The sequence below is a fragment of the Hordeum vulgare genome, chromosome 2H, assembly GCF_904849725.1.
Source record: "Hordeum vulgare subsp. vulgare chromosome 2H, MorexV3_pseudomolecules_assembly, whole genome shotgun sequence".
NCBI lineage: Eukaryota > Viridiplantae > Streptophyta > Magnoliopsida > Poales > Poaceae > Hordeum > Hordeum vulgare.
The window spans coordinates 342,957,269-342,973,256 of record NC_058519.1 but is presented as its reverse complement, the minus strand read 5'-3'; the positions used below and the strand labels follow the sequence as shown (position 1 = coordinate 342,973,256).

At 53.7% G+C, this 15,988-nt stretch overlaps 1 protein-coding gene across 1 annotated transcript; it reads left to right on the top strand.

The window, feature by feature from the left end:
* The first annotated feature begins 4,192 nt into the window (after positions 1-4,192).
* On the top strand, positions 4,193-15,334 carry LOC123426225 (protein MET1, chloroplastic). Its single transcript, XM_045110012.1, has 7 exons — positions 4,193-4,715; positions 4,823-4,929; positions 5,041-5,135; positions 14,338-14,414; positions 14,498-14,618; positions 14,703-14,762; positions 14,844-15,334. The coding sequence occupies exons 1-7, from the start codon at positions 4,336-4,338 to the stop codon at positions 14,982-14,984; spliced, it is 981 nt and encodes a 326-aa protein (XP_044965947.1). The 5' UTR covers positions 4,193-4,335; the 3' UTR covers positions 14,985-15,334.
* The last annotated feature ends 654 nt before the right edge of the window (positions 15,335-15,988 follow it).

Genomic DNA, 15,988 nt, shown 5'->3' with positions numbered 1-15,988 from the left:
GTGCGTCTCCCCTGGAAGAACTGCTCACACTGATTGAGCCAGTTGTGGGGGTCCTCTGTACCGTCGTAGGTGGCGAAGTCAATCTTGGCGAAGCGCGGCGTTGTTTGAGTAAGACAGCCATGTCCGTACGGCTCGGCGGTGCGGAGCAGCGAGGGTGACGACGTCGGGTCGATGGTCACCGGGGGTCCCCCGTGGAAAGGCGGCCCGTCACGGCTGGCATAGGGGCCCGCAGAGCTTGAGGGCCCCCCGTACTGCACAACGGTCGACGGCTGCTCCGACGCCATCATGTAGACCGGCGGCGGAACGGACCCGGCCAACCAAGCCGGAAGTGGGGGCGGTGAGGACGAGAACCAGACCTGGTGGATCGGGACGCCTGCTGGTGTTGTGGACGGTGGCCCGGAGCTGAACTGCGGTGGCCCCGGCAGCTGCAGCGGCTGCTGGAAGGGGGCGGCCGACGCCGCAAGTGCTTGGGTCGGCCAGGGCGACCAAGGCGGAGTGGTGGCGTGTGGGGGCGGCAGCTGAAGGGGCCCGACGAGCGCGGTGCCCGGTGTTGGTGGCTGCTGCCATGGAAGCAGCCCGGTGGCGGGGGCCGGTAGCGCCGTCGGTGGCGGACCGTAGGGACTGGCCAGATACAGGCGGATCCCCTGGACCGCGGTGTCGAGGTCGCGCAGGGCCCCTGTGACCTCCGGGGTGTAGATGATAGGGGCCGGGGCTGCAGTGATAGCCGGCGCGGCGGTGGCGGCCGCCGTACCCACCGGTGCGGTGGAGATGGCCTGCAGCAGGGCGGTGGTGACAATCTGGACGATGGAGGCGGGTGGGATGGCGGTGACGGTCGACGAGGACGACATGATCGGCCTGGAGTGTCTAGATACCAAATTGGTAGGAATAGCTAGGGTTCTACCGGGTCTAGGCGGAGGTTGTAGGGGATGAAGCGGGGTTGGCGAGGGCTGGAGCGGGGCGACGTTGCGCGCGAGAGGGAAGTGTTGGCGGTGGTAGGCGGCGGCGCAACTAGGGTTCCGGCTCCTCTGGGAGCCGGGCAATAGAGTTATGAATATATTGCTTAATTCCAAAAGAGTTGTTTACATCGGTTTATATAATCTCACGGCTAACTAGGATAACTTGGAAACTAAGATAACTTGGGCTAAGACCGTAACTAATCCTGTCCATTGGGCCTCCTCTTTTGGTACGTAGTACCGGTCATAACAGTACAGCAGCGGGCTTATGTGCCACCCGCGTCGCCGCTGGTCAGGGAGGTCCTGTCTGCAGCCCACGATGCGGGCCATGACGGTATTCAGAAGTCGCTTCATCATCTTCGTCGGGATTTCTGTGTGCCGCAAGCAAGGGCAGCACTTCAGCAGTATATTCGTGCTTGTCAGGTTTGTCAACGCAACAAGACGGAGCAGCTTCATCCAGCCGGCTTGTTGCAGCCCGTGACAGTTCCATCTCGTATCTGGGAAGACATCTCCATGGATTTCATTGAGGCACTTCCTAAGGTGGGCGGCAAGAGTGTGATCCTGACCGACGTGGACTGTTTCTCCAAGTATGCACATTTCATGCCCTTGGTGTATCCGTACACCGCTGAGTCTGTTGCTAAAGCCTTCTTCTCCAACATTGTCCGACTTCATGGGTTTCCAACTTCCATCGTTTCGGACCGGGATGTGGTTTTCACTTCGGGCTTTTGGAAGGCTCTGTTTGCCGCCGCAGGGACGCGGTTGCACATGAGTTTGACCTTTCATCCACAGTCTGATGGACAATCGGAGGCCGTGAATCGCGTCATCACTATGTACCTGGGTTGCATAACAGGGGATCGCCCACGACAGTGGCTACAATGGTTACCTTGGGCAGAGTACTGCTACAACACTTCGTACCATTCAGCATTGAAGGATACTCCTTTCAGGGTGGTTTATGGACGGAATCCCCCTCACTCCGGGACCATATGCCGGGCGAAATTCGCAATCAGGGAGTGGAACGACAGCTCGTCGACCGCGATCAGTTCTTACTTGACATCCTTGAGCGTCTCCTTCAGGCAACACAACAGTACAAACATTACTATTTTGATAAGCATCGGGCCATTTCTTTTGATAATGGTGAGCGGGTTTGGCTACGTCTTCAGCACCGACCGGCTGCATTCCTTGGAGTAGGCGCTCAAGGGAAGTTGGCTCCCAAATATTATGGGCCTTTCAAAGTCCTCGCTAAAATTGATACGGTTGCTTACCATTTCGAGCTACCCCAGCCCGCATTCACAATGTCTTCCATGTCGAGTTCCTGAAGAAATACCATGGTGAGCCACCGGAAGTTCCGCCGATGCTTCCCCCGCTGTTTGAAGGCTGAGTACATCCAACACCTGTCCAAGCATTGCCTGCTCGTATTGCTCGCGGCGTTCAACAGGTGCTGATTCAACGGGAGGGCCAGCCGGCGTCTGCTGCACCATGGGAGGACGTCACCACCTTCTGTGATCGTTATCCGGGTTTCCAATGGAGGGGGAGATGTCATGTGGGGTCAGCCCTATAGGCGCAAGGCAGGCCCCATGCGGTCTGGGCCTGCACCGGCCTAAACTATGGCCTAGTTTAATTATAGAAGTTGTGTTAGATTAGGAGTCTGGGTTAGTTGGAAAGGTTTAGTCCCGTAGAAGTTTACCCTACCAACTTCCAGTTAGAGTAGGAGTCTAGTCTTGTAATCAAGCTTTACATAGCGAGCCTTTGGATCAATAAAATTACATAGAAACAATCTAATCTCTCACCCCTATGCTCCTGCGCCCCGGCGCCTCTCCTCACCCCCTTCTCCAGCGATAGGCCGGCGAGGAATTTGCCCTCGGCCTCCCGTCTCTCAGGACTACAACCTCCGCTCCAACCCATCATCCCGTGACATTCTGGCATAACCTTCGATTGGCTACAAGATGCAGCGCAGAAGCATGATATGAATGTGTGCCAACTCAATTTGTTACTTGCATCTCAATTTTCATTGCGTGTGGAGGATAAATACTAATACTATCTCCTTTAATATTTTGGCTATCCCTCACACTATGAATGACGCTACTGGGGCGAAGGAGGACATCCAGCTCATGAGGCGGCTTCACATGGTCGCCGTTATCCATTTCCTGGATTGTCATGAGGTGCTCGTGTAGCAGTACAAGAGGGACTATGAGGAATCGCAGAAGTACAAGGAATGGAGGTTCATATTTGCGAAGGCAAATATTATACATGAGAATTGGTATTAAATAAAAAAAGTCAATGATGTGCAAAAATGCTATTATGGAGATGTAAATTGTGATCCATGTCTTTGTACATAGCAGTCATCTCTAAGTCTCAGTTTGTTGGTTGCACCATCTTACTTTCATGCCATAATTTACCCTTCTGTTTTCTGTGAAGAGACAAAATTATGTTCATTTGTTTGGGAACCATTTTTTGTTCATAGCTGGTTGGTTCAAGATTTTTTTTTTTAAACTTCAAGTGCTTGCTGTAATTTCCATTGATACCTTGTGTAGTTGTGATGTGTTTAATGACGAAAACAAGTGTAGGGGCATATCTTTATGAAACAATAAATACATTAGACCTTATTTGGTTGTGTATACTTTCTTGACATCAGAAGCACTTGTTCCAGAAAAAAGATAGCACTTACGGCACCACATGGCGTATGCTGTATGTGCACGCTTGCAATTGAAAGATTTTCTAAAGTTTTATCCGGTTCTAATTGCAATATTTTTGTTAACAATGTATGCACTGAACCTGAATTAAGAACTTGACTTTCATTTAGCTTGTTGATAGTGGTTTCCATTTCAACCTGAGCATCTTCAAAATATGTTCATTTCTGATGTTCTTTTTAATATTGATTAGTTACACATACAGATGCATATAGAGAGTATTATCATACAATATGTTAAATATTATGTTTTACTCCCTCTGTTTCTAAATATAAGTCTTTTAAGAGATTTCACTAAATCTCTAGTACGAAGCAAAATGAATAAATCTATATTTTTAAATATGTCTATATACATCTCTAAAAAGACTTATATTTAAAAATAAAAAGAGTATGTGTTTATAATAAAGATGTACATTGCACATGTAAGCTTACTAGTAGCAGAAAAGAATTCCAAATGCGTGGGTGTCGCATAAGAAAATCTTGCGACGGGTGTCGCAGAAGAAAATCTCGGCACTGTGTGTGTGGCCTCGATCCATCTCAGTTCTCACACCCAAGTCCTCTTGGCGCCACGCCTCACAGCCAAAGATGAGCCACAGAACCGTCGTCTCCTCCTCCCGGCTTCCAACTCCTCACCGCAAAGATTCAATTCGCAGAGGAACAGAGAGCTCAAAGCTACCAGCTAGCTAGCTAGCTGAAATGGCTCTCGCCCACCAGATCACCAACCAGCCGCTTCTGTCCTTCCCGCCCTGCCTCCCAAGAACTAACGGCAGCAATTTGCGGACGGCGACGACGCAGTTTCTTGGTCACAGCTGCTGCTTGAAGCTTCGGGATACGGCGAGGAGCTGCGTCGTAGTCTGCGCGTCTTCATCGGCACAGGCAGAACCCAAGTCCGGCGGTGGGGACGGGGATGGAGGCCAAGAGCCGTACGAGGAGTACGAGGTGGAGATCCTGAAGCCATACGGGCTCAAGTTCGCCAAGGGCCGCGACGGCGGCACCTACATCGAGGCCATCTTCCCCGGCTCCTCCGCCGAGCAGACCGGCAAGTTCACCGTCGGTGACAAGGTTATCGCCACCAGGTCAGTCCGCTTAGATGATCCTCTCACACCAGCCAACCCACAACAATTTCAGAATGACCGCCAGATCAAGATTTCTTCCGTGTTGCTAACCGATGGCAAATTCACAGTGCCGTCTTTGGAGAGGAAATCTGGCCGGCGGCAGGGTACGGCCAGACCATGTACTGCATCCGTCAGAGAGTTGGCCCTCTCTACATGAAGATGCAGAAGAAATTTGGTAAGAACAGTTAGTACTGTATTTACCTGCTTCATTGTGAGTCTTTACATGACAGATACGATGGTGAATTCATCAGTTCAGAATTTGACTTATAACATTAACCGAGTCCAGGGAAATGGGATGGTGTTGCTGAGCTCTCGGACAAGGAGGTCATCAGGGCTGAAAGGAACACGGGAAACGTCAGCACTAAACTCAGAGAGATTCAGGTAAGTAATAGGATCATACTTTACTCTCTTTTTTTGTTAGCCTGGACTTCTGACTATGCTCTGTACTACTAAGAGGAACAACTATCTGGTTGAGTAACACACACTAGTGAAACACGTACCCACGAGCAGAGGAGGACACATGGGCATACTATGAGCTGATATGCTCTGTACTACTTCTTCTTTTTCGCGAATACGCAAAGATTACCTATCATTGCATTGATAGGAGAGGTGAAAAAGTATAGTTTTCGGTTACACACGCGTACACAGGCCGGCGCGGGTCCAAAGAACCGGAGTAGTGAGAGGTAGGGGCTGCTCGTCCCCAATATATCAAAAGGGTTCTATCTCTCCCGCGGTGGATGGCTAAAGGTGATCGAAGATACAATCGTTCCTATGCTTTCAGATCGCCCATGCAGTGAGTGCGATGATGGAGTGGGCGTTAGGGGATGTGGAACATGCAGTGGTCCACCATTCCGCGAACGGTGTGTCCGTGTTCGGGATCGTAGCAATCGAGCGACACCATGAGAGGACCTCGTGCCATACGTGTCGCAAGAACGGACAAGCAACGAAGAGGTGATGTATGTCTTCGGTAGCCTGGTCGCAGAGTGCACACCTGTCGTTGTGTGGTAGCCCACGTCGAGCGAGACGGTCCGCCGTCCAACAACGATCCTGCAAGGCAAGCCACGTGAAAACCTTGATGCGTAGGGGGGCAGGTCTTCCATGTTAACTTGCAAGACGCATCGAGCGTAGAGCCGTGGAAGAGGGCCAGATAACAGGATTTGGCCGAGTAGATGCCGAACCCCGTCCACCTCCAGCGCATCTCGTCCGGGCCAGCCTCAAGAGTTTTGTACCGCACTGGAGTTCAACGTACTGCACAAAGGCCGGGGGGCCAGGGGGCCAGTAATATCGAGCACCCAAGTGCGTCCAGGTAGCCGCTCTCCACTATTTGGTCCGGACGGCTGCGTTTAGGGACCAACGCGTATACAAGCGGTGCGAGCTCTGAGATGGCCTTGCCATCAAGCCAGGGGTCGATCCAGAATTTGCAAGTCCGCCCATCTCGTACCTCCGAGGAAGTGGAGGCGCGGAATATCTGTAAGGCCACGGGGTCGTGTGGGAGGTGAAGCTGGCTCTAGGGGCGCAACGTGTTGGTGCAGTGGAGCCATAGCCACCGCGCGCGTAGCGCGACACCAGTGCGCTGTAGGTCACGGATCCCCATGTCTTCGAGGAAAGCGGGGCGGCACATGCGGTCCTAGTTCACGCGACACTGTCCACCTCGCGTGTTCTTGCGCCCAACCCACAAGAAACATCATCTGGTTCACACGTGTGAGGATGATCTTGTATACGGCAATGGCGACTAGGATATGGATATGCATGGGGATAGGACATGCCAACATAGGGCGAGGCGGTCCTCAAGAGAGAGGATGGAACCGAGCCAAGTATAGAGAGCTTCTTCTCCAATCGCTCGACGAGCGGCATCAGGTCCGATGTGGACGGCTTGCGGATGGATAGCGGGAGGCCGAGGTACCTCACCAGGAACTGGGCGATTGGGCAGGACATCTCGGCCACGATCGTGTTGACGTGCTCGTCGGTGCAGCAGATGGGCGTGGCGGAGCACTTGGCGAAGTTTGTGCGAAGGCCCGAAGCCGTGGCAAACATGTTGAGAAAAGCCTCGAACAGTGCAGATGTCGTGGGGGTCGATGCTCTGTACTACTAAGGAAGCTAGCTTGCTTCTTGCGTTGATGGAGTGGAATAATTTACAACGGGAGAGTGCAGCTCCTTATATAGGACTGCCGAACCGACCTAAGAGCATCTCCAACAGATGCGTGAAAAGGGGCGCGCGCGGTAAACCGCCATTTTAGCGCGCGCGGGACGGAATGGCGCGCTCCAGCGGCGGTGGAAAAACAGCGCGCGCGGTAACCGGTTGCGCGCGCGCGAAAAGGCGGCAGCTCGCGCGTCATTTTTGCCGCGCCACTTCGCGCGCGTCTATAAAAGCGCAGCTCTGCCGCTCCCTCGCGCCGCCACCGCTCCACTCTCTCTCTCCCTCTGCCTCTCGTGCCACCGCCGCTCCAGCGCGCCGCCACCGCTCCAGCACCACGCCCCCGACGCGCCACCATGTCGCCGCGCCGCCGTTCTGCGTCCGGCTACCGCGGCGTCCGCGAGCGCCCCAACGGCGGGTTCTACGCCGAGATACGCTCCGGCGATCTCCGGCTTAGCCTCGGCATGTACGACACGGCGCACGAGGCCGCCCGCGCGTTCGACGCGGCGGCGTGGCGCCTAGGCAGGCCGCGCCGCCAAATGAACTTCCAGGACGTCTACACGCTCCAGCAGGCGTTAGACGTCGCCCCGCCGCCTCGTGTAAACTCCGCACAAGACCGTGCGGAGCACACTACGCGGCAGCGCCGCCTCCTCGTCGCCCAGGAGGACGAGCGGGTCATGGCGGAGTGGCGCCGGCGCCACCCGGAGGATGTCGCCTACGAGCAGAGTTATTGGGCAAGGCGCCGCGAGGAGGACACGCGCCGGCGCGGCGAGGAGCGGTTGGACAGGCGTCGGCGGAAGGCATTGGCGAGTGCGCAGGCCGACCTCGTCAATGCAGGCGGGAGCTCCTTCACTGAAGAAGACGAGCGTTGGTTCGACATCTGGCTGTCAACCTCTGACGACACCAACGACGATGATGATGGTGCAGATGATTGGAGCGACTGGGATTAGTTTTTATGTTTTCGAACTATCTAGCACCGAATTATCTATCTATGTTTTCGAACTACCTATCAAGTTGCAATCTATGTAAAATAACTTTGTATGCTTTTTATTTGAATGCAATCTATTTAAAAAATGGTTTGCGCGCGCTGCATTTTTGGACACTGCTGGAGCGGCGCGCGCGCTGCATTATAGCGCGGCTGCTGGAGCATGCGCCTAACCCCACGTTAAACCAGCCGAAGCGCGCGCGGCAAGCGCATTTTTTGGACGCAGTGCAAAGCGCAGCTGTTGGAGATGCTCTAAGCAAAAATATCCACTGATGCATGCACTTGCACATAACTAGCTGTCCTAGACTAGAACCTGCTACTAGTTACCGTATAGCATTCTACAAGTAGATCTCTTACCTTAACTAGTAAGCAACGCCAGTGCTGCCGACTACACTGAGATATTTTCTACTGCTAGCTGTTGTAGCATTTGCTCCTTGCCGACATGCATCCGGAGACCAAGTTTGACTCAACATCCTCCTCCTCAACCTTGTCGAAGGAGCTTGATGTCGATGATGTCGACCTTGTCGCGCAGCTCCTGAAACCGGACGGGACCAAGTGACTTGGTCAGGATGTCCGCCTTCTGCTCACCAGTTCGGATGAACTCCACGACCACCATGCCTTTCTCGACGCAGTCACATATGAAGTGATAGCGGAGATTGATGTGCTTGTTGCGGTCGTGAAGCACTGGGTTCTTGCAGAGGGAAATCGCTGACTTGTTGTCAACAAAGATGAGCGTAGGGGCGGTGTCTTGGTTTAGCATCTTGCCGAGGAGGCGAGCCAACCAAATTCCCTGACATGCCGCTATAGCTGCCGCGATGTATCCCGTCTCGCATGAAGAAGTCGCGACAACCTTCTGCCTTACCGATTGCCAGCTGACGGGACTGTTCCCGAGCAAGAACAATATGCCAGAGGTGCTCTTCCTGGAGTCCAAGCCGACCAGCTTGTTGCTGTCGCCACGGTGATGCACGCATCCGTGCGTGATCGTGCCTGCGATGTACCGGAGCTGGTGTTTGACCGCCACGAGATGATCGCTGGCGGGAGCCTCCATGAACCTACTCAGGAACCCAATGGCGAACGAGATGTCCGATCGGGTGTGCACAAGATACCTCAGGCTGTCGATGATGCTTCGATAGAAAGTAGCGTCACCGGCTTCTCCTTGCTCTCCTTGCCCAGCTTGCACCGTGGCTCCATCGGGTACCGCACGGGGTGGCAGTCCGCCATGCCTGCTTGCTCGAGCAGCTAGGTGGCGTAGGCCGCCTGAGTGATCGTCGTGCACGCTCCTAGTTTACCTCCAGCCCGAGGTAGTACCGAAGCAGCCCAAGGTCGCTCATGCTGAGGAGCCGCTTCATTTCCTCCTTGAAATGTTGAACCTCTTCGGGCTCTGCCCCAGCGATTACCAGGTCGTCGACGTAGATGCCGATGATGAGCAGTATGTTCTCAGTGCCACGCGAGTACATGTCGTACTTAGAAGCACTGCATGAGAACCCAAGGGATGTGAGACTTGCATCAAACTTGGTGTTCCACGCCCTTGGGGCTTGACGGAGACCGTATAGGGCCTTGTGTAGCCGATACACGCCTTGCTCATGGTTCTTGGCAATGAACCCTCATGGCTGGGAGACGTACACCTCCTCGTTAAAGTCGCCTTTTAGGAACGCCGACTTGACGTCCATGTGGTGTACCTGCCATCCGCGGTGAGCAGCCACGACATGGATGAGCCGCACAAACTCCATCCTTGCCACCGGAGCGAAGACTTCCTCGAAGTCCACCCCCTCGCGCTGCACGTAGCCCTTTGCGACGAGGCGCGCCATGTGCTTGACAATAGCGTCGTGCTCATCCTTCTTCAGCTTGAACACCCACTTGAGCCCGATGGCTCGGTGCCCTGCGGGTAGTGTGGTGAGTGTCCAAGTGGCGTTGTCATTGATCGACGCCAACTCGTCCAGCATCGCGCAATGCCAGCAATCCTCTTGCTCGACCTCCGCGAACATGGTCGGCTCCTCGCCGACCATCATATGCAGGACGTCGTCGTCATTATCGTCCTTGTTCTCGGGATGCTGCGGCATTGCCTCAGGCTCGCCGAGAAGATCCGACATGCGCCGAAACCTGTGTGGGGCGCCAACGCTGTCGTCGGCGTCGAACAACTCCGACCTCGCCGTTGGCGGGGTTGCGAACTGGCTTCCGGGAACCACCTTGCTTGACGGCGGGGTGTCCGGGAATGCCGTACCCGGGGACGGTGTTCTCGTTATTGCGGTTCCCGGGTCCACACCTCCCGGGCTTCACGGGGTTGTAGAGTACATCGGGTACTCCACGATGAAGGAACTGCTTGCCGGAGCCTCCCCCGACGCCAAATCCATCGTGCGTCTTCGTCGAAGATGACATCGTGCGAAACATGCACACGATTCAAGACGGGGTCGTACATCTTGTACGCCTTGGAGCCCATCTCGTAGCCCATGAACACCATTGGGGTGCTCCGATTGTCGAGCTTCTTTAGCTGTGGGGCGTCGTCTTGACGTGCCCGACGCAGCCAAAGGTGCGGAGGAATCGTACGTCGGGCTTCCTCCCATACCACGCCTCGTAAGGCGTCTTGCCGTCGACGCTCCTTGTGAAGGAGCGGTTGAGGATGAAGACGGCCGTGAGCACGGCCTCCCCCCAATACGTGCTGGACGCCTGCTTTGCCTTGAGCATGCAGCGTGCCATCCCGAGCACCGTCTGGTTCTTCCCCTCGACAACGTTGTTCTACTGCAGCGAGTAGGGGGCTGTGAGATGGCGTTGCACCCCCTTGTCGTTGCAGTGCTTGTAGAACGTGGCCGATGTGAACTCGTCGCAGTGCTTGCAGTTTGTGGCCACACTCGACCTCTACTGCCGCTTGCTGCTTGACTATGGCTCGCTCTGCCTCGTCCTTGGAGGCGAGGAGCAGCACCCACATGAACCTGTTGTAGTTGTTGACAAGCAACAGGATGTAGCGACGCCCTCCTGGCGTTGCCGGGGTGATTGGGCCGCAGAGGTCCCCGTGAACCAGCTCCAGGGGTTTCTATGCCCGTTAGCGGGCCTTCTCAGGAAATGGCAGGCGCCGCTGCTTCCGGGCAAGACATGCATCGCACAGCTTTGGCATGCTCGATGTGAGGTAGCCCGCGGATAAGGTTGCCTCGCACCATCTTCCGTAACCCGTCAAAGTGCTGGTGTCCTAGCCGGGCATGCCAACGCCACGCGTCGGAGACACGACCCACGGCAAGGCACACATGATGCACGGGTTTAGAGAAGAATTTGTAGAGGTGATTTGGGGATCTGGTTACATCAATGAGCATCATCTTCTGCTGGTCGTGCATGGTGAGCAAACCGAGCCGGATGCCGATGTCGAACCAACCCTCGTCGAGCTGTCCAACACTCACGACGCTGCTCTTGAGCGCCGAGATGAAGTAGACGTCCGTGGACACCCTATGATCACCCCTTTGTTGGCAAAGACGACGGTCCCGTGCCCGTGGATGACCACCACAGATCCATCCGCGAACCGCACCTTCCTAGTGATTGAGTGGTCCAGTTCCGCGAACGCGTCGACCGGACCAGTCATGTGGTTCGTGGCGCTGGTGTCGAGGAACCAACCCTCACTCTGCTCGCCGCATGCAAGCGTGAGTGTGGTCACGACTCTCTCTTTGTTGAGGAAGATGAAGCCGCACACACATGTCGTTGCTGAGGAGCCATCTCCTGCCAACGCAGTAGACCCCGAACAACCCGTCGTCGGGGTGTGGGTGACCTGAGTCATCGTGCGCTCCTGCACGGACTCGATGGTCGCCATCATCATGGCCGGAGCACGGTCCGCCAGATGCGCCATTGCCGCGCCATCCTGCACGGGCTTGTCGGGTCTCGAGGCAGTCGAGGACGCAGTTGCCGGGGTGTGGCTCTGTTATGACCGGTACTACGTACCAAAGGAGGAGGCTCAATGGGCAGGATTAGTTACGGGCTTAGCCCAAGTTATCTTAGTTATCTTAGTTTCTAAGTTATCTTAATCAGCCGTGAGATTATATAAACCGATGTAAACAACTCTTTTGGAATTAAGCAATATAGTCATAACTCTATTGCCCGGCTCCTAGAGGAGCCGGAACCCTAGCTGCGCCGCCGCCTACCACCGCTACCGCTTCCCTCTCGCGCGCAATGACGCCCCGCAGCCGGCCGCTGCGCTTCAGCCCTCGCCAACCCCGTTTCATCCCCTACAACCTCCGCCCTAGACCCGGTAGAACCCTAGCTGTTCCTACCAGGCTCCCCCACACCCGGACCTTCATCGCCTCCCAGTCGACAGGCCCCGAGAACGTCATTGTCGAGGTGTGACCTATCACTGAAGGGATGGTTCCCGTGGACGGGCTCCGTGTCTCTTGCACAGAATGGGTGGTTGTCACGGTCGTGCTTTCCTGCATGGGCTCGACCCTTGCCAGCATCATTGCCGGCCCACCGTCCACGTCTGCCTGCACGAGGTCTACCTCTGCCACGGCTTTCTCTTTGGCTATCCTCGTGCGGCATCCCCGAACCCAATGACCCGTTCTGGTGCAGTAGTGGCACTTGCCACCGCTGCCAGAGCCTGGCCCAGCTCAACCCTGGCCAGGCTTGCGATCGCTGTTGCCGCCGCCTCTCTGGGCGCAGCCTCCGCCTCTGTCGTGAGCTCTGCTTCCCGTGGGGGCGCCTCCCCCACTGCCGGAAGAGCCGTTGCGGCCGCGTTGCTGAAGGCCCGTGTCCCGCTGCTCCCCGCCGTCCCCGGTGAGCAGTAATTCACCGCCAGCGCGGTAGTCGGCTTCGTCGCCGCGCTCCTCGACGACCTTGAGCCGCCCTACCAGCTCCTCGATCGTCATGATAGAGAGATCCACCAAGCTCTTGATGCACGAGGCCAGTTGCTTGTACTGCCTGAGGACGACGCAGAGAAACTTGAGAACCACCATCTTGTTATCGATGTGACCTCCGAACGTTGCGAGCTCGTTGACGAGACCTTGCAGCCGCAATGCAAAGTCGTCGACTTGTTCACCGGCCTTGAACCGGATCTCCTCGTACTGGAGGCGCAAGGTCTGGGCCTCGTTCTCTACGCCGATGCGCAGAGTCTTGATGGTGTCCCATCTCGCATGCTTCCTTGGCCGTCTTCTTGGCGCCAAGGGTGAGCACCATCTCTGGTGGGACGGAGCGCAGGATCGCTTCCATCGCCAGCCGGTCCTCCTCGAACTCGACATCGCTAGTTTCCACGGCTTTCCACATATGTCGCGCCTCCATGATGACTTTCATCAGAAGCGATCAACTTGGATAGTTAGTTCGCGTGAGGGGAGGGAAGGAGGTACTGGACATGCCCACGTCGCACACGAAGCGTGGCGCACCCAGCTCACCTCCCGGCCTGCCTCGCAGCGCGAGCGCGTCCGCTGCACGTGCCTCCTCACCCGCGATCTGCTCAGCGGTTCGGGAGGGGTCACCGCCGACGCTGTTTTTGGCCATATGCTTCGGAATAACATGTGGCTCTAACGCCAATTGTTAGTCTGGACTTCTGACTATGCTCCGTACTACTAAGAGGAACATACTATCTGGTCGAGTAACACACACTAATGAAACACGTACACGCGAGGAGAGGAGGACACACGACGTACGCACCGTACGCGCGAGAAAGGCGGTCCGAGGCGTGCAGTACAGGAGGGTGTTTGTTTCCAGGGACTTATTGATTTTGGGACTTAAAAAAGTTCCTATAAGTCCCACCTAAATCAAACACAAGGGATTTATTGAGACTTATTATGGTTATTTGGGACTTATCAAATAAGACTCTCTAATAGGAGCTTATTGGGACTTATTCTGATTAGGCCCGCGGAAGTCTCCCGATCCAGTGGCCGCCGCCCTGCTCCTCGTCGCTCGCACCGCCCCAATCGCCGCCGGCCGCCCGCCCCGTCCCCGCCTGCCCCGTCGCCGCCCGGCCGCCGGCCGCCCACCCCGTCGCCGTGATGGCACAATGCCTAGAGGAAAAAAAGAAACACTTCAATTTCACCCATTCTTCACTTAAAAATGTATCATTTTAAAAATATGCTATGTATCGTCTGAATTGTCTATGCTTGGTCAAAAATGCATGTTGCAAAGCGCTGAAATTTTGCGCGTCTGTTGAAGTGCCGCGCGCGTAAATTTTTGTGGCGGCCGTTGGAGGGAGCGCTTGCCTAAAATTTGCTGTCTGCGTGCTGTAAACTCATGTTTTGTGCACCACGCGTTGCACGCGTTTGTTGAAGATGCTCTAACTAGTAAGCAACGCCAGTGTTGTTGAAGATGCTCTAACTAGTAAGCAACGCCAGTGCTGCCGACTACACTGAGATATTTTCTACTGCTAGCTGTTGTAGCATTTCCTGCTTGCCGACATCCATCCGGATATCAAGTTTGACTCAACATATTTTTCTTCTGCTCCTAGAGATCTGTAGATTACTCATGTTTGTGGTGCGCTTGTCGATCTCAAATGTTGGGTGCAGATGCAAAATTACCAGAAGAAGATGGAGCAGAAGATCCAAAGAGAAGATGACCTTCGCATGGGGCTAAAGCTGTACAAGTCGGTGATACATACTTTATGATGCAATCAGATTTCTTCAATTTGAAAACTCTGTTGACTTGTTCTGGAAAAAAAACTTTCAGGGATGGAAAATACGAGGAGGCATTAGAGAAGTTCGAGTCGGTGCTGGGGTCAAAACCAGAGATTGATGAAGCTTCCGTAGCCAGCTACAATGTCGCGTGCTGTTATTCGAAGCTCGACCGGGTTCGCCTCCTACTTGTTTCAATATGAACAGCAAAACTGCAGGTCTGCCGCTCAATACACACATATGGATGTTCTTTTGTGCAGATACAAGCTGGCCTTTCTGCACTTGAAGAAGCCATGAAAGCAGGCTATGAAGACTTCAAGGTAACTAGGCACTATCTGCTTTACAAGAGTAAAAGGGTCTAAGATTCATAGTTAGTGATCTTTTATCTTGATTTCCTGAAGAGGATTCGCACCGACCCGGATTTAGCAAACTTGAGGAACTCGGAGGAGTTCGCCACCCTGCTAAACAAGTACGATGAATCGTTTATCAATGAGAACGCCATCAATGCTATCAAATCCATATTTGGATTCGGTAAGAAGTGATGACCTACTATCGATTGCACACATCTAACTTGGTCTTGCAGTTTGCACACTTGACCATACAGTGCAGCCCCCTCTCTCCCTCCCTCCCTCCCTCTGCCACTAGTTCGAAACACTAGTTCTAGTTTGTTCTTGCTGAGACTTCGGAGATATCTCCAGGAATGTTTTTAGCCTTCCTTTGTACTTCAACCATTCTATGAACATACACTTTGTACATCCAAATGGCAATCCTCCATTGGGAAGCAAATGCCATGTACAGGAAATATGTTACCATCGTGCTTGTAAGTTGTAATATACTGAGCTATCCTAAATAAGCGAGTACCAATCGGAATGTGGATATATTTTCTGGTGAACACAAGAGCCAGCTTTTGACAGACAAAACAACGCTTTACCTTTTCAGTTTTGGAAAGCTTACCTCTTATAAACTATACTCCCTCCGTCTCAAAATAAGTATCTTAACTTTGTATTAGCTTAGTATAAAGTTGTACTAAGCTTGAGACAGTTATTTTGGGACGAAGGGGGTATTTTTTTAAGCCTCCCACCGTAGAACAATTGTTCTAAGGTAATTTTCATCATATATAAAAAGTATGATAAAGGGGGAAACGAAAGTAAAGATAAGAAAACAAAAGGTCCTAGAAAGAACAACAAAGAAAATTAACCAATTCCTGTTTTTGGGATCAAATCTATAGATAAGATAAAAGTTCCGGTCAATCCACTGTTGGAATTCTTCTGTAAATTTGTCCTTCAGTTTGATCTTGAGATGCTTTAAATCCTCTTTCATAATGAGTCTCCAGTTTTGTACTGTTGCTGAATATTTCTAAATCCCCTGCCAATCCTGTTCTATAAGAACCTAGGACATTTAAACCACCAGAAGAACATCAGAAATGAGTACCAATAAGTGTATAAAATATAAAAGATGAAACAATGAAGGGAGAACTGCTCCTCTTGTCAACGGTGCGGCGCCTTTCGGGCCAGGCAAGGAGGCATGGGCCTTCTTTGACATTTAA

Coding starts and splice junctions, on each gene's coding strand:
- LOC123426225 (XM_045110012.1), top strand. CDS start 4,336: ATGGCTCTCGCCCACCAGATCACCAACCAGCCGCTTCTGTCCTTCCCG. Junction 14,415..14,497: donor ATGGGGCTAAAGCTGTACAA/GTCGGTGATACA, acceptor AAAAACTTTCAG/GGATGGAAAATACGAGGAGG. Junction 14,619..14,702: donor GTTATTCGAAGCTCGACCGG/GTTCGCCTCCTA, acceptor TCTTTTGTGCAG/ATACAAGCTGGCCTTTCTGC.